This window comes from Chiloscyllium plagiosum, chromosome 14, assembly GCF_004010195.1.
Source record: "Chiloscyllium plagiosum isolate BGI_BamShark_2017 chromosome 14, ASM401019v2, whole genome shotgun sequence".
In the NCBI taxonomy this organism is placed as follows: domain Eukaryota; kingdom Metazoa; phylum Chordata; class Chondrichthyes; order Orectolobiformes; family Hemiscylliidae; genus Chiloscyllium; species Chiloscyllium plagiosum.
Window position 1 is genome coordinate 36,249,829 of NC_057723.1, and position 22,577 is coordinate 36,272,405.

The window sequence follows — 22,577 nt, forward strand, 5'->3', positions numbered from 1 at the left end:
AGCTCCCTCAACAGTGCCTGTCCCTGCTGGTGGAGGTGACAAGCTTCAGAGATGCCAATCATGTGATGTGGCCTTTCTTAATTGAGGCCACTTCTGGAAACTTATTGAGATTGCCTCACAAGTGCTGGCTTAAGAGCCTGATTTGGTCCTCGATTTGGGGTCCAAGACTCCATGGGAAAATGCAGCCCCACATTTCTGAATTGCGTTGCCTTAAATCTTTAATCTGTCGAAACAGGAACAGAGATGGGTCCGTGATGCCATTGGTTAGCCCTCAGTTATTAGTAGAGATCCCATTAGCTCAGACAAAAGGCTAGAAAAAGGACAGCTTCCTAAGAATTTTGGTATTTTTTTCCTCTTTGTGCTGATTCCTCATACTCCAGTCGATAATATCAATAAGGAACAATGTATATTCAAATCTCCCTGCCCAATTTCTTAGAGCCACAAAACATTCCATTCGTATAAACAATAAATCATTTCATACAAGTTCACTAGCACTAAAGGGGACCCCAAGGCCAGTCACTACATCAGTGATTTGATCATATCTGAAGGCATAACAACTAGAATTCTATAATATGAAAGTATATACTTTGAAGAAAGTTCAGCATGACTCCTCCATATCTACAGGGAGAATAATTTGCAGCCATTAACATTCCACTTTTTTTTGTGAATGGAGCTAGCTGATTTGACAGCACGTGCAGCTAAGTTTAAATATATGTGACATTTGTGTATTATAATTTTGAAGGTCATATTAATTTTGGTCAATAAAACAGAGTAAAGCAGATTCATTCTTAGTGAAGCAACAATCAACTAAATGTCACTCCAAAATGTTAAAGTAGAACAGCATAATCCCTTCTGTTCCCAGTCCATAAACTAATGTGATTTAAACAAAAGCATAAGGATCCAATTGAAAAACATAACTTCGGACATATGAAGGAAGTTTCTCAGCATAAAAAGAGTTAAAATATAATGAAAAAAAGAATAAAAATCACACTAAATGCCCATCCAAATATGGAGGTATCTTGCCCGATTGCTTACTAAAATTGTATCTTCTACATGAAGAATACCACTGCATTTATAATTAGAAACATTTGTTCTTACCATACCAATGAGCATTTGAACTACACTCAAAATAGCAGCATTACAGCAGTACAATTCTACTAATGATCTGTCAATATAATTGCTAAGGTCAAACATTATGAATGAAGGTCATTAAATAAAAATTATAATTATTTATGTTCATTAAAGTATTGTAATATTAGTTCTTTGTGACAAATTATTTGAGTTCCAGTAATACATAAGTCACAAGTCACCTGGAGAAAAACAATTATTTTAAAGTGAAAATATATCTCGCAAACATCAAAACTTTCTTTGATACAGTAATTAGGTTAGGGGTGTCCTGTGAAAAAACTTAGGGCTGATTTAATGAAGATGAGATAGTGGGCTGGAGATATAGCAGTCACTGTCTATTGCTCACAAGAATTGGTTGCTTAATAAAAATGCAGGCAACACAAAAAGAATTAATAGCTTTAACTTAACAGTTTTCTCCACCATGTTTTAAATGTATTAACATTTAATCATATGTTCAAAATGGTATCATGTAACCTCAGCTCTTAACATTTATCTTTAAATTTCTACTAATAGGCAATGGTAGTCAAGAGGAGAGATGCAGTGATTTGCAAGTTTATTTCAGAAATATAACAACATTTTAGAAATGACGTGCTTATTGGAAATATAATGGCTTCTACATTGACAAGAATTGGGAAAAGTTCAGGAGTGCCCCCCAGTGCCAGCAGATGAACCTGGGAAGGTAGTGTATGTGGAGACTTGTGGTGATCATTTTGACAGGGCCAAATTTAAATAAAAGTGCACAGATTGCAATCTGGTACCTGACCATATTAACTACCTGACTGTCAGGTGCAATTAAGAATTTGTGATCAACCTGAGACATTGAGTTAAAGATATTTCCAACACAGAATAAGACCCTGTGGCTTATCATGTCTGCATCAGTCAAAAACAACCACCTCAATATTCTAATCCCATTTTCCAGCACTGGGCCCATGACCTTGGCACCACAGGTGCACAGCTAAACCTTTGGGAACAATCCCAGCAGTTAATGGGAAAAGGAAGCCATTGGTCACAGTGAGAGGATGGTAAGTATGTAGATGAGGGAAGTGTGGAAAGGGGAGATGAGTCTGGAAGGGTATGAAAAGGAATGGATCAGACCAGCGTCAGGGTGAGGGAACACTGTGGAAGGAATGTTCTTCCTGAGGCCCAGAGAGGCAGGGGCCTCAGGAAGAACCTCAGTAAACCTGAAATATATGTTTAAAACTCACCTGCTGGCCCTTTCTGGTCTGGGATTCAGCTCCTGGAAGATTTAGTCGACGTTTCAGGGAAAAGCCTTTCATTTACACTCTCTAATCTCCAGCATCTGCAGTCCTCACTTTCACCTCCTGGAAGGTTTAGCCAGGTGGAGTCAGGCTCCAGGTTAAAATTGCAGTTTGCATCCTGATGGCATGAGCAGACTAGATCTGTGTATTTAAAACAGGATCCTTTGTCATCTGAGAGTTAAATTAAAGGCACAGCAGGAAGAAAATGGAACCATAGATGTATATAACTCCTGTTAATTTTATTGCATAGCTCGACTGAAGTCAGCCGGGTTGAGGACAGTTAAAATTGGAGCCAATATGTATCTGCTACGCAGGAGCAGAATTGTTTTTGGATTGAAGTTAAACCTTTTTGTTGATAACAACAGAGGTCTAATTCATTTTGCATTTGTATGGGGTTATTTGATAACATGGACACTTACCCTGAAAAGACCTTCTTCCCGTCCTGCACCTGTCTTTAGAATTCCCTTGGTCTTTCCACCAATTTCTATTGGAGGGGTGGCATTTAGACAGAAAAACAATAAGACCAGACCAATATCATCTCTCGTCAATCACTCTGCATAGCAACACACTGAAATTGGAGCCTGTAATCTCTGATAGAGCATTTCAGGGAGAACCCAAAGCTGTGATTCAGACCTCTGGTGGGAAGAGGGAGCCTTGTATTTCTCCCTGGGAAGTGATTTAATGTATTGTTCTGAATGAAAGGCAGTTCTGTAATACTGTGCAGCAGAAATCTTTGCTGATGTGGGTAATATTTTCCTTGTTACTATGCCATTTACATTGCACAGAGCAGAAGGGTATTTTCCCCAAGCTTGCTGTGAGTGGGAGGATGAAATTTACAGACCTTCTGTCTCTGGCACTGTGGAATGCTGCCTTCTGAGGAACTATTAAGAATTTGCTGAGGAACATGTTCTTTATTTCTTAAAAATATCACAGTCTTGCCAGGACCACCCTTTACGCCTCCTCTAGGACTATATCATCAAAGAAAACCTCCTGAATATCATTAGACTTTATGAAATCAAATAAACCTCTTTCAGCAATACTGCAACATTGGAAACTATTCACCAAGCGCAGAACAGCTTTAAGGTTTTGTAGTGGCAATTCTTAAATTTTGGAAATTATTCTGACCTCCTGCAGAGTTTCCAATGTGGGACACCAATCCCACTGGGTATGCACTTGCCATCTGGTAATGAGAAGGTCTTGCCAAACCCAATAGATTCTCTTTTAAGCCTGACTGTTTGGAACAAGCCGTTCAATGTACCCCTCTGCTGGTAATGTCCCAGGATTGGAAGACTAGTTTTAAGTTTGTTGTAGTACAGATAGGAAAATGTATTTATTTATTGAAAACCAGATCAAGCATAACATGTCATGTCAAAATACTTTTTTTGTATTAGAAATAATACTTATAAATCTCTCTCTTTAAAAATTATTTTCCTTCTTCCACCTAGTTAGCCAGCACATCAGAATACCAAGCATCAGTCTCCACCTAATTTGCAAGTGCACCAAAAAGGCAACAGGCAAAAGCAGCGTATCTTCCTTCTCAGGCATACTACCAGTTACTGTCCAACCATTATCTCCTGATCTCAGTCTCCGTGTGAAAGAAGCCGACAAGTAACTGCTATGAGCGTGACCAACTTATCTTCACAATCATCGCGTCAATCAACATTCAACTATGAGCGACCAAGTGATTTCATTCAATCACAGACTAAGCGCCAACCAAAGTTCCAGTCTGTATCATCTGTGGTCTCCACAAGTTCATTAGTTCCGCATTCCTCTACCTTGCAAACAAAACCCTATCATGTTCAGCAGTTACCTATCTCCTTCCAGCAATCTCAGAGCCAAAATGGGCAGCAAACACCTGTATTATCAACAGTAAACTCTCCAATTTCTACTGCATCTTCATCATTTGGTTCTAATAGAGAGTCAACTCCAGCATGTCCACCATCATCTCTTAATTTTTGTTCTTCCTTTAGTCCTCAAACTTCTTCTTGCACTTCCTCAAAGCATATGTTCTCTCCTGCTATCACTCAGTCACCTGCAGCCTTTCTCAGCTCTGTGCTCCCCTCCCAATGTATTTCAGTTTCAAAAAATGAAATGCAACTGCCTACCACAGAAACTATGTAAGTATGAAATTTCCCCAAAATGATACATCTTACTAAGAAGTAAATTTCAGTTCAAAATGTTCATTCTAATATAATGTTTCCATAGTTTCAATACAATTTCCCAATGTTTGAATGTGTTATTGATAACAGAAATTAGAACTTTATTTTGTTTAGTCACTGCTATTGAAATTGTTATTAGCTATAGATATCCCAGCAACTCTGGAAAGAAAGTTATCAAGTCACCAAAACCAACTAGTGATGAACAAATACAAGGCTCCAAAAATGCTGTCATTCAAGACTTGGAGAGAAAACTACGCTCTAAAAGTGAGCTTCTGCACGATGGGCAGCAGGTATATGATTACACACATACATTTTAGGATTATTGTTCATGAGTGATGTTTTTCCAGTGCATCCCCAGCATTATTTCTAAAATATTTTACAGGAAGTGTTGGTTGCAAATATATATTGCAGTAATATAACAAGCCTTTGATTTTGCTCATTCTAAGGCTTTGAAACTAACATTTTGAGAACAATCATATAACATCAGTTTCTGAGACATGGTTAATTAGTCTCAGATATCGACTTAATTTTGTCCCATCAAATTTAGACATCCATACAGTAGTAACCTCAGCTCCCCAAGTCTTAATGTTCCACCTCAAATTATGATGGAAATTCAAGGCAACACATGTAACTGCTTCATTAAGTCCAATATCATTTCATTGGACAAGTACATTCACATTTATTTATTTCTGCTTATTTTATGAACTGAAAGAAATTTTTCAAATTAATTTGCTAGATTGACAGTTCTGATTACTAAATGTGTTACTGCTATGCTATTGATTTTATTGATCCACTTCTCATATTTGGGACAAATCCAAACTTCTGATTGTTGAAAATTCATCAGTCACCAGAAATTTATAAATGACCTTGGAAATTGTTAATAGGAAAAGCATGCTTAAAGTTACAGCAGACAACTGCCATGGTGATTTAGACATCTAACCCTAACCAGATTAAATATCCTCTCTGGGCAACTGATGAGAAGTTACTGAACGATTTAAACAGGAAAGAACCACATTATCATGACAAGTTAATTGATATGTGTTAATACATGACGTTAATTCTCCACTGACATTGGAAGGCTCAATAACTTGACAAAGCAGTTACTTAGATTAGATTATCAACATTAAACAACTTTCCTGACAAATGATCCAAAGCAACTGAATTTATCAGCAGTGTCTGAATAGTAGTCATTTAGTGCATGATAGATTAGATGGAAAGAAAGTAGGTAAATTTACCATAGTGCCACTCCCTCTTTATAGAGAGATAACTGGTCCTGGTTTATCCTGAGGAGAAAGTGAGGACTCAGATGCTAGAGATCAGAGTCGAGAATGTGGCGCTGGAACAGCACAGCAGGTCAGGCAGCATCCGAGGAGCAGGAGAGTTGACATTTCAAGCATAAGTTCTTCATCAGGAATGAAGCTGAGGAAGCTAATTAACCTGAATGTCACCATACATCAGGCAAGGAGCAAGACTGAGAAGGTGGGACCTTCATCACAACCTTACCTGATGCCAGATTTGAATCTACACTGTTGGCATCACTGCATCGCAAACCAGCCATCAAACCAACTGAAGAAGGACTATAACTAAAACGGTGACTTCTGCACTTCCTGATGCTGTCTGGCTTGCTGTGTTCTTCCAGCCTCCTGCTTGTCTCCCTTGGGTTCCAGCATCTGCAATTTTTTTTGCCTTTAATCAAACAACTGAGCCATTGGCAATTGGTTATCATCTGAGACCTTTACAGAACCAAAGGATTTTTGAAAGGTTATTACCAAGCCACCACTATTGCTGCAGATGCTCCTTTAAAATCCTTGGGTACAACCCATCAAGCTTAAGGAATTTAATTGCCTTTAGCCCCATTAGTGTCAATAGTTCTTTTTCTTCTGGTGTGCTAATTTCCTTACCCCACCCCCACCTTTTCCCTCTGACTATTTTAGTATTTGCTGTACACTATTAGTTTCTTTTACTATAAAGACTAATACAAAGTATTTATTCAACCCCTCTTCCATTTCCTGATTCCCCATTATTATTGTTTTGCGTCCAGTGATCCTTCTTCAGAACAGATAGTAGCGATGAAAAGGCTGGCATATATGCTTGAGAAGGGGTTGGAGGTGGAGGGAAGGAGTAAACGATAGGTGGAGATGGAGCCCAGAGAGAGAAAAATGGGTGGGCAGACATAGATATGGGTAAAGGCCAGCCTGGGAAAATGAGTAGCTACTAATAGAGACCATTAGTGGCTGACAATGGTTTGTATGTGGTAGCTGTCCATGTGATGACAAAGCCTGGTGTATGGGAGTTGGGATAAGGAGATAAGAGAAAGTGCTCAGACCTTAAGCTGATTGAACTCAATATTGAGTCCAGAAGGTTGCAGGGTTCCCAAATGGAAAATCTTTCTTCCTCACTGTAATTTGTCTTTGCTGTAATTCACTAATTATGTTGTTAAACGCCTATCATTGTTCCTCAATGTCTTTTCTGCTAAGCTCCTTTCCCTATCTATTTTTTTTAGATTACTTACAGAGTGGAAACAGGCCCTTTGGCCCAACAAGTCCACACCTACCCTCTGAAGAGCAACCCAGCCAGACCCATTCCCCTACATCTAACACTATGGCCAATTTAGCTTGGCTAATTCACCTAACCTGCACATTTTTGGACTGTGGGAGAAAACCGGAGCAAACCCATGCAGACATGGGGAGTATGTGCAAACTCCACACAGACAGTTGCCTGAGGTGGGAATTGAACCCAGGTCTCTGGCACTGTGAGGCAGCGGTGCTAACCACTGTGCCATCATGCCGCCTATTCTGCCAACCCTGCCCTGATCCTGATGTAATTACCCTGACTTAAGTTTAGCAAAGATATTTCTGACCAAGTTTCTTACTCTCAAACTGAATACTAAATCCTACAGTATTATGGTCACTGTTACCTAAGAGACCTTTTATTCTGAGATCATTTACTAAACCTGCCTCGTTGCACATTACCAGATCCCAAATAGCCTGATCCCTTGGTAGATCCACAGCATATTGTTCTAGGACACTCTATGAATTCTTCCTCACAGCTGTCTTTGTCAATTTGATTTTTCCAATCTACATTAAGGTTAAAGTGACCCATATTAATGTACTGTCTTTTTTGCATGCCCTCATTATCTCCTGATTTATTCTCTATCCTACGGGAAGCTACTGTTAGGGAGCCTATTCTCCCAGTGTCATCTTCTCCTTGTTATTTCTTACTTCCACTTATATGCATTCAACATTTTGTCATCCAAGATTATTTCTTGCTCTTGTATTCTGTCTTGTATAACAAAGCCAACCCACCACATTTACCTTCCTTCATACATTACAACTGAGGTGGCAATTTGCTGCTGAACTCTGCTTTACTAATTTTTCAGAACTTGGTAAAAAGGCATTCTTATCAATATATTTAATATAATATTATATAGAAATTTAATCTTTCATGCTGCAAGTAGCACCAACATGAACTAGATGACTACTGCAGTTGTTTCACATTGTAATTTTTGCATAAAACTTTCCCTTTATTAGAATGCAAGGATGAATTTCTTTGCCATTCTGACAGAATTGTGTTGAAGCAATTTTTTGTGAATAAATTAAGGTTCACTGCCTGTACAATTTTAAATTGTTTCATCTGAGTTTCTTACTCTTTGCATCTCTTCCCAAATACATGTGACAAGTATAATTGAGAAAGGAACAGAAGTAGGCCATTCAGTCCATCAAGCCTGCTTCACCATTCAATTAGATTATAGCTCATCACCCATCTCAATGCTATTCTTCCATGCTATCTTCTTATCCCTTAGTCATTAGTCTCCAGAATTTATTGATCACTGTCTTGAACATGCTCAGGCATTGAACTTCCACTGCCATCTGTGGTAGAGAACTCTGAAGATGCACAACTCTCAACAGGCAGTTACTGTCTTTGTGCTTTTTGGAAAAAGATACGTAACTGCTTAACACAAAAGGTTTTCAGGAATGCAAACTCCTTTTTTTAACTGGATAACTCAGTTCTTAATTTAGGAAGTTATGTTTGATTTTAGAGGTTCTAAAAGTAAGAATTATTCTTCATATATTTCTCTTCATTCTAGCGATTAACATATGAGCAAAAGATGGCGCGCAGATTACTGGGAGTGGAGAATGCTGCTTCTGTGCTTGAACTTCAAAAGATGGAAAATGAGCAGACTAACCAGGTAATTGAATTATGACTAACTCTTGCACGTGAGGTTTTATTTTGCTGAGAACATAAAAGTGTTGAATTTTTATGGAATTAATACAGGAATCATTCCCAGTTTGTTGACATAAAAAGGGTGATATAGAAAATTACCACATGAAGATGGTTAAATCTTAGATATTTACTCAATAAATTTATTTGTGTTTAAATTTCATAAAAATAATTACAGCTTTGATATAAAATTAATACAGGTGATCTATTGACTGAAATACATGGAAATTAATAACTTTACACACAGTAAATATATTTTAAATTTAACATATATCTTGAAAGACTGAGAGCACATGCAACTCTTTGTATGCATATGTGTGATGGTGTGTGCAAGTACAGATGTGTGTGTTGTATTCAAATGTAGCATACATAAGAACACAACATAAGAAATAAGATCAGGAGTAGGTCATTCAACGTTCAAACCTGCTCTGCCATCGAATTAGGTCATAGCTGATGTTCTATTTCAACACCATTTTCCTGTACTATGCCCTTAATGTTTTTAATACACAGAAATCTATCAATCTCTGCCTTGGATATTCTCCATAACTGAGCCATCATAGCTCTTTGGAGCAGATTCATTACCCTCAAAATGAAGAAATGTTTCCTCAGTTCAGTCCTAAATGATCTGCCCCGTATTCTGACTACTGTGTTCAGTTGTGCGTATGTGTGTGCCCACGCATATGGATACATGCCTGTGTTATTGTGTATGTATAACATGACCAGAGTGGAAGCAATAATAAAGCAGAGTTTGTACTGAAATTATGCAAGAGGATAGCCTGGCCTGACTTTGAAGGGACCTCAACATATGCAGCAAGCATTCCAAACCAAAACTGACAGGAATGATAAATGTATGTAAACTGGGGCCCTGCAATAGTTTATATTAACAACATTTTTATAAAATTCTTTTCCTTTTCTTTGCAACAATACTCTACCTCACTTCCAATAAATTGTCCACTATCATTTTAAAAGCAGACAGGAAATGTTCAACCTACACTACCTTCAATCCAAATCAAAATCACTTCAAACTCAGTTCTAGCTCTAATGATATTTATGAGGTCAAGTCACTGTCAACTCTTTTTTCAAAGCCTATGAGAAAATGGGCCTTTCATTGAACATCCATAAAACAAAGATCCCTTTTCAACTAGCTCCCACAACATAATCCCTCACACCTTGATTAAAATCAATGGTGTGGTCTCGGAAATGGTCAACCATTTTCCATATCCTGGGAGCCTCCTCTCAACAAAGACAGACTTGGATGATGAAATTCATTGCAGTCTGGAGTGTGCTAGCTTAGCTTTCAGCTGACTGAAGAAAAGAGCATTTTAGGACCAGGATCTCAAATCTGAGTCTAAGATCATGGTTAACTCGGCAGCCATGGTCCTCATGCTCCTCTCTGTTTCAGAGACTTGGACAATGTACAACTGCACCTCAAAGCACTGGAGAAACAATGATATCTTCACAAGGTCATCCAGTACAACAGATGAAAGGTAGTCCAACAGCAGCTTCCTCTTTTAAATCAACACGCCTAGCATCAAGGTTCTAATCAGGTAACACCAGTTCCTCTGGTTGGAACACATCATCCCTGTGCCACCAAGCACTTCCTGAAGCAATTACTCTATTTTGAACTTGGTCATGGCAGGAGACTTTCAGGTGAACACTTTAGGGATGTCCTCAAAGCATCCTTGAAGAGACTGAACATCCTTACTGACCAATTTATTTGAGAACACTTTGTTGGGACACATGCAGAAGTGAAACTGAAGCATCAGAGAGAACAGAGAGCTTCAAATATTTCATCTATCCAACTCTTCAACAACCAGCTGGCCCGCACTGTCAGTCAATCACACATTGGATTTATCAATTTATTTTGCAACCTTGTGATTTTTGGATACACCTGCAACAAGTGGTACTACTTGTATCCCATGATCACTGAATCAGGGAGCTCGTGCTCAGAATCATGGTGACCCTGCGCGGAATTGTCCCTGTGCCTAGAGGGTGGAGGAGTGGCAAGATATAAGAGAAGGTTCATCTCCGGCAGGCAACTGCTAGGACAAGTAAAGCTTGTCCTGTGACTAAGTTACTGCTGCCTTGAAATTCTGTGCCTCCAGCTCCTTCCAGATAACAATATTAGTCATGTGTCAGTTGACAATTTACACTTACATCTGTAGTGTTAGGGGGATACCATACACACCACAATAAGCACAATAGCAAAGTATGTTTTTTTTATTGGTTTTGGACAGGTTGCAGGCTCCCAGGGGCATGTTGCCTGTCATCCCATGGCCCCTCTCAGAAGACCGAGTGCTTACATGAATTGAAGGTGCTTTCATTCTTTGACTATCACACTGGTGATCGGTGATTCATCTTGAATGATACAGTATCCTGATAACTGACAATAACACCATTTCAAGGCAGTAGTTTGAACAAACTGGCTTCTAGCTGGAATGATATGGAACAGACATCCTGTTCTTGAGAGACAGGGCAATCTGTGTTACTGAGGTCATACAATTGCCATGCCAAACAGCTGCCACCTTTATCTGCATGGGGGTCCATTTGGTGATTGGATATTCTAGGACATTTTCTCCAACTGCAAATATACACCGTGCAAAAAAAAAAGTCATTAATGCAGTGGCTAAGAGTCAATTGTCTAGTCAATGGAAGTAGAGGATTAAAATATAATCAGAAATTCAACTGAGATCCAGGCTTACCTCATTTGCCACTGCTATATTTGACTTTTTTCTCACTATGCTACAGTGGGCTCCAACAATGTCCATTTTAACAGGACAATTCTGCACCCACCAAAGTAGACTTCATCCAGTAATATTTAATATGCAGCAACCAAATCACTCCAACAGGAGGAAACATGCTGTGAGATTTTTAACTTGGTACAAAAGGAAAATTTAAGGAAAAGGCTCATTTGCTTGTACTAGGCTCTATTTTATTGCTGCTGTAAAGTTGTTCATTTAATGGGCAAAAAGTGGTCATTGGAGCACAAAATTAACGTGCACCCATTTTGTAGGCATGAAAGCTGCAAATTATGATGCACCTATACCAGTTCAGGTTTAGACTTACAGCACACAAAATTCATCTCCCATGTTTAAATAATTTTAGTGCTGGTTAGTGTATCTCCAGTGCTACTCTCTTCTTCTTAATGCCTGGGCTCTCTACACACTAGGAGACACGAGATGCAAACAGGCTCTTCTTTCTTAAAGGCAAGCTGCCACCTAAATGGATAATGTGCAAAAGGCTTTCTGCAATTTGCAAATTGAAAACCGGGGCAGACTGAAGGATCCAGACTGAGGGATATGACAGAGGAGGTGTTATCGAAGTAAGTGAGCATGAGATGATGCTTCATGATCCTTGTGGGACTCCTGCAGACTCACAAGGACCAGATTCAGAAAGGAGTGAAAACTCGTGAGTTGGAAAGTCATTCCTGAATTTTGGACCCAAGGACATGATATGATGCCAGAAGATGTCACTACCTCCACTTGTTGACAAGGTCAATCTTCTTCACATGACATCTCCTATCCCATCATACTGCCAGCCTTTCATGTTGCTGAATGCATCACTCTCCCCATCATTCCTCCAGCAACACTCTCTGGCAGTCAGGATTGACATCTTAAATCCAGATCATCTACTTCACCCTCACATACCTACTATTGCAGTAACATGACAACCACCTCTGACTGTTCCCTTGTATATTCAGCTGTACAACTATGCCAGCACAACATCTGAATGTAGAGTATCAGTGCTCTTCAGCACTGATACTCTACCTTCTTCCTCACATGACATGATGGCATATAACAGAGTGGAGTGAGTACTGCTGACAGGAGATAAGAGGCCTTCCAATTCCACCAACTGGAATAACTTGGCATGTTTTGATATCTTGAGAGTGCTTCTTCATGAATTTAAATTGTAGTTTATAGTTTTACTAATTTCAGCAACACTCCACCTGACAATGCTGAAGTTTATTGATTCTCTAAATATCTTGTCTGAAGTGTAGTTAAAAAGTACTTTAGAGTAAAATGTCAAGACCTATTTAAACCAAATGATAATACCGTAAGCAATAGCAATGAATGGTCATCTGATTACTGGTAGAGAAGGATTTAAACTACATGTCCTCCAATTGCAGCAATCTTTTCCGAAGGAAAAAATACCTTTTGGAAATCCAAGTGCACTAAGTCAACAGATATCCCTTTATCTGCCTTGCTTTTTACTTCCTCAAATAATTCAAAAAATTCATTAAAAGCAATTTCCCTTTCACAAATAATGCTGACTTTGTCTAATTCACTGTGATTTTCTAAGTATTTTGTTATAATCTCTTTACACATGAATTCTAGCAATTTCCCTAGTGCAGATGTTAGGCTAACTGCCCTATTGTTTTCTGCTTTCTGACTCTATCATTATGGGCTATATTACATTTGCTACTTTCGAATCATTCTTTCAGCATCCAAGGAATTCTGGAGGATTGCAACCAATGCCTCTACTGTGTCTGCAATCACTTTTTTTCAGACTCTACAGTGCAGGCTATCAGGTCCTGGGGACTGGTCAACCCTTAAGTCGAATAGTTTTAGCAGTACCCTTTCCATGTTGATGATGATCACTTTATGATTCTCTCTCACTGTGGTTACACTTCAAAAGTATTTCTTTAGCTATAGTTTGGTGTGTACTTTTACACTCTTTGAAGTGTCCCGAGAAGTTGAATAGTACTCTAAGTAGGTATCTTCTTTTTCTTTTATAACTATTTTGAATAATTTCCATATCCATGGGAACATACTTAGTAGTCAGTCTGAACAATTTAACTGCTGGGGAAGGAATTCTGATATGTCCTCTCACAGGATTCAATGAGGATCATAAGACAGTGCAAAATCCAACCATGTTAATCTGAAAACTTTCAAAATGCAAGCTCTTCGTTCAAATATTTTCTGAGGTTAAGATTGAGCATGGATAAGAAACAGGATAATGCATCTCCAGGTCAGCCAAATGGATAAACTTAACTATCCAGTAGAGTCCGTTGACAATACAGAGTCTCTGCAAAGCAGCAGGAGGCTGTTCAGCCCATTGAATCTGCAGCAACCCTTTGAAGAACCATCCCCCTACCCAATCCCTGTAAACCTGCTTTTACCATGGCTAATCCACCTAGTCTGCACACCACAGACAATTTAGGATGGCCAATCCACAGCACATCATTGGACTGTGGGAGGAAACCAGAGCACCTGCAGAAACCCACACAGACACAGGGAGAACGTGCAAGCTCCACACATATAGTCGCTTGAGTGTGGAATTGAACGCACGTCCCTGGCACTGCGAGGCAGCAGTGCTAACCACTGGGCACCGTGCTTCCAATTTTTGTGAAAAGACCAAAAATTGTTTTGCACATTACACATCCTATCACGTGGCTAGCCTGGCATTTCCAGAGCAAAGCCATGTTACCATGCCTATGGCAAGCTGCAGGAATCCTGCTCCGTCTCTTAGGCTCCAGGCCACGATAATATTGGATGGTTGAGCTTACCTGAGGTAAGTCCAGGAAGAAATCAAGAGTGAAAGTAGCCCAACAGGTTTGCAGATATTTATGTGAAGCATGGAGGACTAATTCTTTTTGGTGTCTCTTCCACATTACATTTGGTAAAAGAGTATTTACCATTCTTGCTCCACCCAGTCATCTGTCAAACTGACAACTGCAATCTTAAATGCATCATAGGATCCTGAATTATATATTAAAATGGTCCAATACCTGAAACAAGCAAGCACTCTGGCAAGCTATCCAGTGGTAGCACCCTTAGAGAATGATGTCAGTTAGAATGACAGATAATTACTGTGTCACTTACTCTGGCCTAAGTTAAAACCTTTCACAGGTGAATCAGAAATCCTCTTTAGTGAGAAACTAAAGCTGAAAATTTATTTTGTTTCCAGGTGATGCAACTAAATGGGGGAAATAATGATAAAGGGCAGAAATAGGGTAACTGGCTCCACCAAGTGGATGAAATTTAAATCTTATAAATAAGACACCATAAAATTAATATATATCTTTCTTAGAAAGCCAAGATAAACTGCTAATAAAAAATTTCATTGAGTGTTTAATTACAGGAAAAGCAGTCTGGAGTTACACTGTGTTGTGCTAAAGTTATACAGCACGTAATTGTTGCTGTATAGATAGTAATAATTGGGTATCAAGATCTCCATTGTCACATAGCACTAAAAGAAGCTGTCAATATTATATCAGACTATTATTATTCATCACTAGATTAGATTCCCCACAGTATGGAAACAGGCCATTTGGCCCAACAAGTCCACACCGACTCTCTGAGGAGTAACCCACCCAGACCCATTTCCCTAGACTTATCCTGACTAATGCACCTAACAACATGGACAACTTAGAATGGCAAATTCACCTCAGCTGCACATCTTTGGACTGTGGAAGGAAACCCACACAGACACAGGGCGAAAGTGCAAACCCCACACAGACAGTCACCCAAGGCTGGAATCAAACCTGGGTGCCTGTGAGGCAGCAGTGCCAACCACTGAGCTATAGCAAACAGGTTTTCAGTAGACTTGGCTCCAGATAGCTTTCATGCCCTCTTTTCTGTGGTTCGATACCCCAACTTTCATCGTTAAAAAAATGCTAAAACTCAGTCTTTTGCAAGCAGATATTGAGCTATTATTTACTGTACAAGAATTTTCAGGTCATTGTGTTTGTCCACATGACCTTTACCATTAGCACCATGGGCCCCAATCTGTTTTATATTCCTGTGATCTCAGCATTGTTGTCATAAATTGAAGTTGGCAGAAATTACTTCCAATTTGGCTGCAAAAATAAAAACAAGAAAACTACCTTAAATCGTCATAATGTGATTTGACATCGTGTGTAGTATCCTTCTTGAATATGAAACAATGCTCAAGCCCTTAGTGAGGCCTTATTTGGAATGCTGCTCGGTCTTGGTCCCTCTTATGCGGAGTAACATAGATGCTTTGAGAACGCTTAGCGGTCAGAATGAGAACAATTCTGAGCCTAATAAACTGAGTTATTCTGAGAGATTGTGCAGTGAGCTTGAACTCTTAGAAAATAAAGCTAGAGTTCTTGGTCCAGGGCAGAGGCACAGTTTTATGAACTGTGGAGGAAATGCAAACTATATAAGCATGATCATTGTACACTCCTTGACTAAGTATGGTCACTTAAACTGGCCGAGTCAAATCTTCCACAACTGCTTTCCTAATTTGGCATTGGCTTTTTCAATTTTTATTGCCCCATCCAGAAGGTTGTTGGTTAGTATGTGTCTAACCATTATACGTCTGATAATTTGATCATTAAATAATTATATTATGATAATCTGATCATCTTTGAACCTTTATCATCTCTCCTAAACATCAATAATATAAAATTTAATTTAAAGGTTTTCACACATTTGGATCAAGGTAAATTTGATTTGTGAGCTGATAGATAGAGAAGGGGAGCAACCATGGCTGATCTCCACTCGATCTGGTGGCCCACAGCTGACAGGAACCATCAATGACACCAGTAAAACATAACCATTCTCGCAATGTGATGGCTCTGCAGCCTTAAGGAGACACTCGAGTAGATTTTCAACAGGCAGTTGGCCAGTTTTATAACTAGACAGCAAGCTGAAAATGTAGCCGTGTTTTACTGCAGAGTGAAAAATGCTTCTGTAATTTTCTCATTGGTGGGTTTGGATAACAATTCTGTGCCTCACTAATTCTTTACAATCTTTTTCCTACTAACTTCCACAAAATTATCTCTCTCTCTTTCCTGCAGATGTTACTGGCTATCAATTAGAAATGAACAATCTACCTGACTTTGCCTCTCTCTATCCTATTGTAATTCTGTCAAAGCTAAGATCAGTTAACTAAGCTTACACAGGGGAATGATGTGGGGACATTCTAAACTGAGTACAATGTCAGCTATCACATTTATACACTGAGCCATTGGTACATGCTGTAAGATTTATTCTCATAGATGCAGTATCATTTGCTGTCTTTTTGGCACAGCTGTGAAAAGGATAAAGGGTTTACACATTGGTGCACTGAATATGCTGAGTACAGATTGCTGGGATCAAACAAAACTCCACTGCAAGTTTACTATGGTGTTCCAGTTCTAAAACAAGTGCTTGAAAGAAACTTTTCAAAGTTGTGTAAAAAGATCAAATTAAACATGGAATTAAGTTCCAAGGCTAGACAGAAAGTCCTTTCTTTTGAAATTCAGTCAAAACTATTTTAAGAGCCTAAATGTTGTTACACAAATGCAAATAATATAAGAAAATAGAGACACATTTCAACAATATCTTTAAGGTTTTAATTTAAAAATGGATTACTTGTATGATGCAGTCACACAAATACACTGTCAATAAAAGCATACAAACTCTTGTCATTTAATTACTATAAAAATGGGTTTGGTTAATCAAGTTTGGGAGCCATGCAAGTTCCTGTTGAGCTACATGCAGCTCTGAGACGGAAGTTGCAGATCTCTGTGCTCAGCTATTAAGGGTTACCAGACCAAGGCAAGAGGATCGAGCCAGGATATAGATCAGGCATTACCAAACTGAATAGCACGATAGAATCAGCTGAATGGTCTACTCCTGTTCCTTTGTTCCTATTTCTGATACAACCAGCATGGTATTTGTTGCATCAACAATGAGTTTAGCAACTATTAACGACAAGATAGAACATTAGACTGCTGTTGAATTAAACTACAAAAGCTCTAACTTGTTTATTGAAAGTCATAAGTCACATGTCACCAGATTATGGTTCAATAGATTTATTTGAAATCACAAGCTTGAAATCGCTGCACCTTCATCAGGTGAAGTGGAGGGAAAAGCCAGTATAATCTGTGCCAGTGCGCTTCCCTCCACTTCACCTCAAGAAGGACCAGCGCTCTGAAAGCTGTAATTTGAAATAAACTTGTTGGACTATAACCTGGTGTCGGGTGACTTCCGACTTTGTCCACCCCCATCCAACACCGGCATCTTCACATCTTATTTATTTAAAGACAGTAAAGTGGTAATAAAAAGTATCCAACTTTTTCCATATTATAGATCAATAGAACTACATACATTATTAAATCTTTTATAATAGCATTGAGTATGACTTCACAAGCCATAATAGTTCTCATTCCAATGAGTAACAGAATACTCGGCCATAAGTTATAATGTCAGCGCTGCATTAGGGAAATCTAACTATAGCCACAACATTTGTCCATGACTGCTGTTGCTATTGGTGATATGCTGTGAGGTGTCAGTTCAAACGTGATACTGTAATTGCTGTTGCTGGAGAACAGTGAGAACACTATGTACACAATTTATTCCTGTTAAACGAAACAAACATGAATAGTCGACAACTGTGGGAGGGCTGATGCAAGTATTTACTTCTTCTCCTGGTTATCAAGTGAGGTTCTGAGTCAGTGCTCCATTATAGTAGTATGTAGAAATGACAAGGCTGGTTCTGCTTTTCTGTAAAATTTGTCTTATTTAGTGTAATAGAATCTGTTCAGAGTAATTATGGACAAAATCTTAATGGGGTCTAGAAAACATGGGCTTAGGTGAGAGTTATGGCAGAAATTGGGCAAGAAATCTGGTGAGGTCTAACTCAATCTCAGGAGCATATTTTATACTTTTCTTGAGCAGTGTAATGAAGTTTTTGCTAAGCAGCAGGAAGTTGCCAATTAGGGGTGATTAGAGCGTGTTAAATGCTTCATTAATGGCACATTTCATCTCATTAATATTCAACTTCTCTATCTTAGCAAATGGGCCAACAATCTAGATGTCGAGACTTGTCAATGTGGAAGTGAGGGCTAGTACCTGGTGAATTTAGCTCGCTCACCCTGTATTGCTCAGCATCAAACAACATCTCTATGATCATCATCACCATGATCTCCACAAAGGAAGTATAGGAAAGCAGGGTGGGCATCTTTAAGGTGTAATGTCAGGTCTCGGGGAGGGGACATTGAAGGCCAAATTCAGTGTGGTGGGTCTCCTCATTGGGGAATGGATGGAAATGGGCAATGCTTGTTTACATCCTTAGCAGCCTTTCAAAGATGGCGTTGGTAGAAGAGGTACTAGTTTATTAGTAGATACCTGGTGAGTGCAACACCATATGGTAAGATACAGCTAGAATCAAATGTTAGGGATATCCAAGGGGTTGGTAGGGGATTAATGACACACATTTGGTAAAATACTTGCTAGGCTTCATGGTGAGAATTGCCCCAAAAAGCTTGCACAACTCACACTCAGCCAAAGGACTGAAACAGTCAGCCCAGTGTTCCTTTTGCTGAATTAACTCTGCTGGCTGAATCTTATTTTTCTCACCTAAATCTGAGTTTTTAGGGGATGTGTTGCCTGGAGGCCTCGTAAGTTCTCTTGGAACTCAACCAGATCTTACCAAACTCACTCACCTCCACCATCCATGGCATCCCCCCTTGTTGATTATGTTGGTGTCCATCGCACACACTCTGCTGAGTAAACATGAACCATCCTTTGAATTGCAAATACCTTAGGTTTTCCTTACCAGTTTTGCAAGACTGGGTGCTCTCATTTTAATTTTTAAAATTTCCATCTCATCCAAAACATTTTACTCCTGAAACACATGAATCATGAATCAGACATTTTCAAATGCATTCAAAGGATCAAAGGAATGCAAATTCCCCTCTTCTACTTTGTCATGGATTGGGAGGGCAATCAAGCAAAACAAAGTACTCTTTGCCTTACACTTTAAAGAAATCAAAGCATCATCACTCCCAGGGTTTTCCTGTGCTTGACTGTGGGAGGGTTTGTTAGCTCAGTTGGCTGGATGGCTTGGCTCTGATACGGAATGAAGCTCACTGTATAGATTCAACTCTTATATTGGCTGAGGTCCTGTCTTCTCAAGCTTGCCTGAGGTGAGGCTTTCAAAACCATGAGGGGACCTGAACTGGGTGTTTAGAGAGAAACTAATCTTGTTGGTAGGAGATAAATCAGAGGGCATTATTTTAAAGTGATTTCTTCTATATTCGCTCATGGAACGTGGTCCAGCTGTGTGGTCCAGCATTTACTGCCCAGGGACAAATGGCAAAAGTATCAAAGATTACATGAGGAAAAGCTTTTATGCAACAAGTGAATGGGGAAGATCACTGGATTAATAATCCAGAACCTCAAATTAATGTTCTTGAGACATGGATTCAAAGCGTACCATGGTAGATGGTAAAATCTGAATTCAATAAGAATCTAGAATAAAAGTTAACCTAATGGGAACCACATAACCACTGTTTATTGCCATAAAGACCCATCTAATTCAATAAAGCCCTTTCAGGAAGGATATCTGCTGGAGTGGCCTATGCATGGGTCTACCTCGCCAACAATGTGGTTGATTCTTATCTGTTGTCTGGGCAATTAGGGATAGGCAATAAATGCTGGTCTAGCTAGTAGTGCTCACATCCCATGAACAAATAATAAAAAACATGATAACAATTTGGAAAGCTGAAACGACTGTCTGGAGGAAATTCAATCATGGCTTTTAAAGGGAAACTGAATAAGCACCTGAGGGAAATAATTTGCAAGGCTGTAGGGAAATGGCAATGGAACTAGCGAAATTGCTCTTCTAGAGAATCAAACCAAATTCAGCAGGCCAAATGGGCTTCCACTGTCCTGGAGCCATCTATGATTCTATCATGTAATCAAAGTTTATAAAAGTCTTAGTCACAACCCTTTGAATGATAAACAACAATAAAAAGAAAAGATGTCTTTCATGATATCAGAACATTCAAAAGCACATTACAGCTAATTGATGTGTACATTCAGTATTTTAGGGTAGGGAACTGATTAAATGTTTCCTTCTGTTTCAGAAATATTTTCTTTGCAATATGAACATAGGATGCAACTAAAATCTTGTAATATTATTTAATTGTTTTTATTTCAGCAACAGAACACTCCAGATAGTCAAAGATGGCAGGCATGTCAATCACCAGCAGAAAGGTAAAGCCGCAATACTTTCTCGCTGAGAATTTTATTTTCCAAACTAATTGATAAAATCAAAACTTGGCACAGGACCATCAACTATTTGTAATCCATATTTTTGTAGAATCAGAATGAAGTTGAGTGTAAATGAGTGAATTCTATAAAATCAATAGTTTCACTACTTATAAATAGCTTATTCATGTATGCTTACTCAGTCCTCTTAATTACTCTGGTTACCTTTTATGCTTTAGAACTGCTGGTTAGAGATAGTCTGGAAATGTTAAATTATTTCTACATGAACTCATATGGCAGACAATTCATTTTGTAGATCTACATAATATATTACAAGATGTGAGCATTTTATCATATTGCTTACTTTATGTCACTTTCTGTTGGATAGATGTAAATAAAGTTAATATAGTAATGGCTGCCTCCAAATAAAAGTATAGGAGAAAGTGACAATTGCAGATGCTGGAGATCAGAGTCGAGAATGTGGTGCTGGAAAAGTACAGCAGGTCAGGCAGCATCCGAGCAGGACAATCAACGTTTTGGGGATAAGCCCTTCATCAGGACAAAATTCTTTGTCCTGATGAAGGGATTATGCCTGAAACGTTGATTCTCCTGCTTCTCGGATGCTGCCTGACCTGCTGCGCTTTTCCAGCAGCACATTCTCAACTGCAAATAAGTGTGTCAATCTTAGTGCCATGCACAACTGAAAGTTGGTGACAAGGATAGATGTTTTACTTCATTTGAGAGGCTAAAGACTGAAGAACTGTCAGGAACTCCAAAAGAGGATATTGAGGAAATTGAGAAGTTTAAAATATTGTTTGGTGTAACAATCAGTCAGCAAGGTACCTAAATAAAACATGGAACTGAAGGCATATTTGGGACAATTGGAAAGTCAACCCTAATGAAAAGTACTGGTGTAAAGGTTACACATTTGGTTGAAAGCAAAAAAAATAGAAGATGAGTATAAAGTAAATATTTTGTTCTGACCATATTGGGGCCAGATACTTTTTGAGGTGACATCCAACCAATGATTAGTTTGAGACACCAGTAATACTTGTTCTTCTAAAACTAACATGACTCTAGACTTGTTGTATGGCATGGATGGAAAAGAAATTGCACTGAGACTTGCAATCCTTGAAAGGAAGCTGTTGTCAACTGAGATTGTTGCAGATTGCATTGTTGAATTAAAGAATCTCTCTCATCATGCTGGGGTATGGCACAAACTTAGAAGTCAACCTTAAGAAACCTTCATAGGCCTAAAGAAGGACAAAATTCAGACTCACCTTTCGAAGAAAGGCAACAAGGTGACAAAGAAGAACTGTGATGAAGCCATAGCCGTGGAATCGGCAGGCAGAATGAGTTCCGATTACAAGGAAGATATTGTCATTAGCCAGCAGAGCAGCATCTAAACCATTAAAGTCAAATTCTTGATCTCTGTCAGAAAGCTAGATGCTACCACTACCATAAAAGCTACCTACCATTTAAACCCTGTCATTCTTAGTCACTGTTTTGCCTGGAAGAAAGTCAGTCTTATCCAGATGGCATGAAGGAGTAGAGGTAGCATCGCACTCCAGGTCATGATAAAACTTTAGGTCACAGCCCTGTACTAAGTTCATAATAGATCCAAAGTATGGTCAAGAGCCTGGATTTCCTCGAATCTGATATGATAAATGTGAAAATAGTAGCTGACATTATTGAGAAGGAAGGTCCAAGATTTGTACTTTCCAAGTAAAGCAGCACTTGGGAGTTGAAAGTAAAAGGACTGAAGAAATTATTCCAGCATCCACAGTAAAAATACATTCACTGTTGATATAGCTACATGTGTCTGTAATAGCAGAAAAAGAAAACCAGAAGTCCCCAAATCAAAT

General features: G+C 38.9%; 1 protein-coding gene across 8 annotated transcripts in view; it reads left to right on the forward strand.

The window, feature by feature from the left end:
- myot (myotilin) overlaps window positions 1-22,577 on the forward strand; it is a 145,280-nt gene that overhangs the window by 108,828 nt on the left and 13,875 nt on the right. For 5 of the 8 annotated variants that reach the window (XM_043703556.1, XM_043703559.1, XM_043703557.1 and 2 more), the window contains 3 exons: window positions 4,686-4,836; window positions 8,634-8,735; window positions 20,663-20,718. In XM_043703556.1, the coding sequence (XP_043559491.1) occupies window positions 4,686-4,836; window positions 8,634-8,735; window positions 20,663-20,718 (309 nt within the window). Of the gene's footprint in view, window positions 1-3,922; window positions 4,505-4,685; window positions 4,837-8,633; window positions 8,736-20,662; window positions 20,719-22,577 lie in introns of those variants that run through there. The other 3 variants (XM_043703560.1, XM_043703561.1, XM_043703555.1) reach the window with 3 other exon arrangements.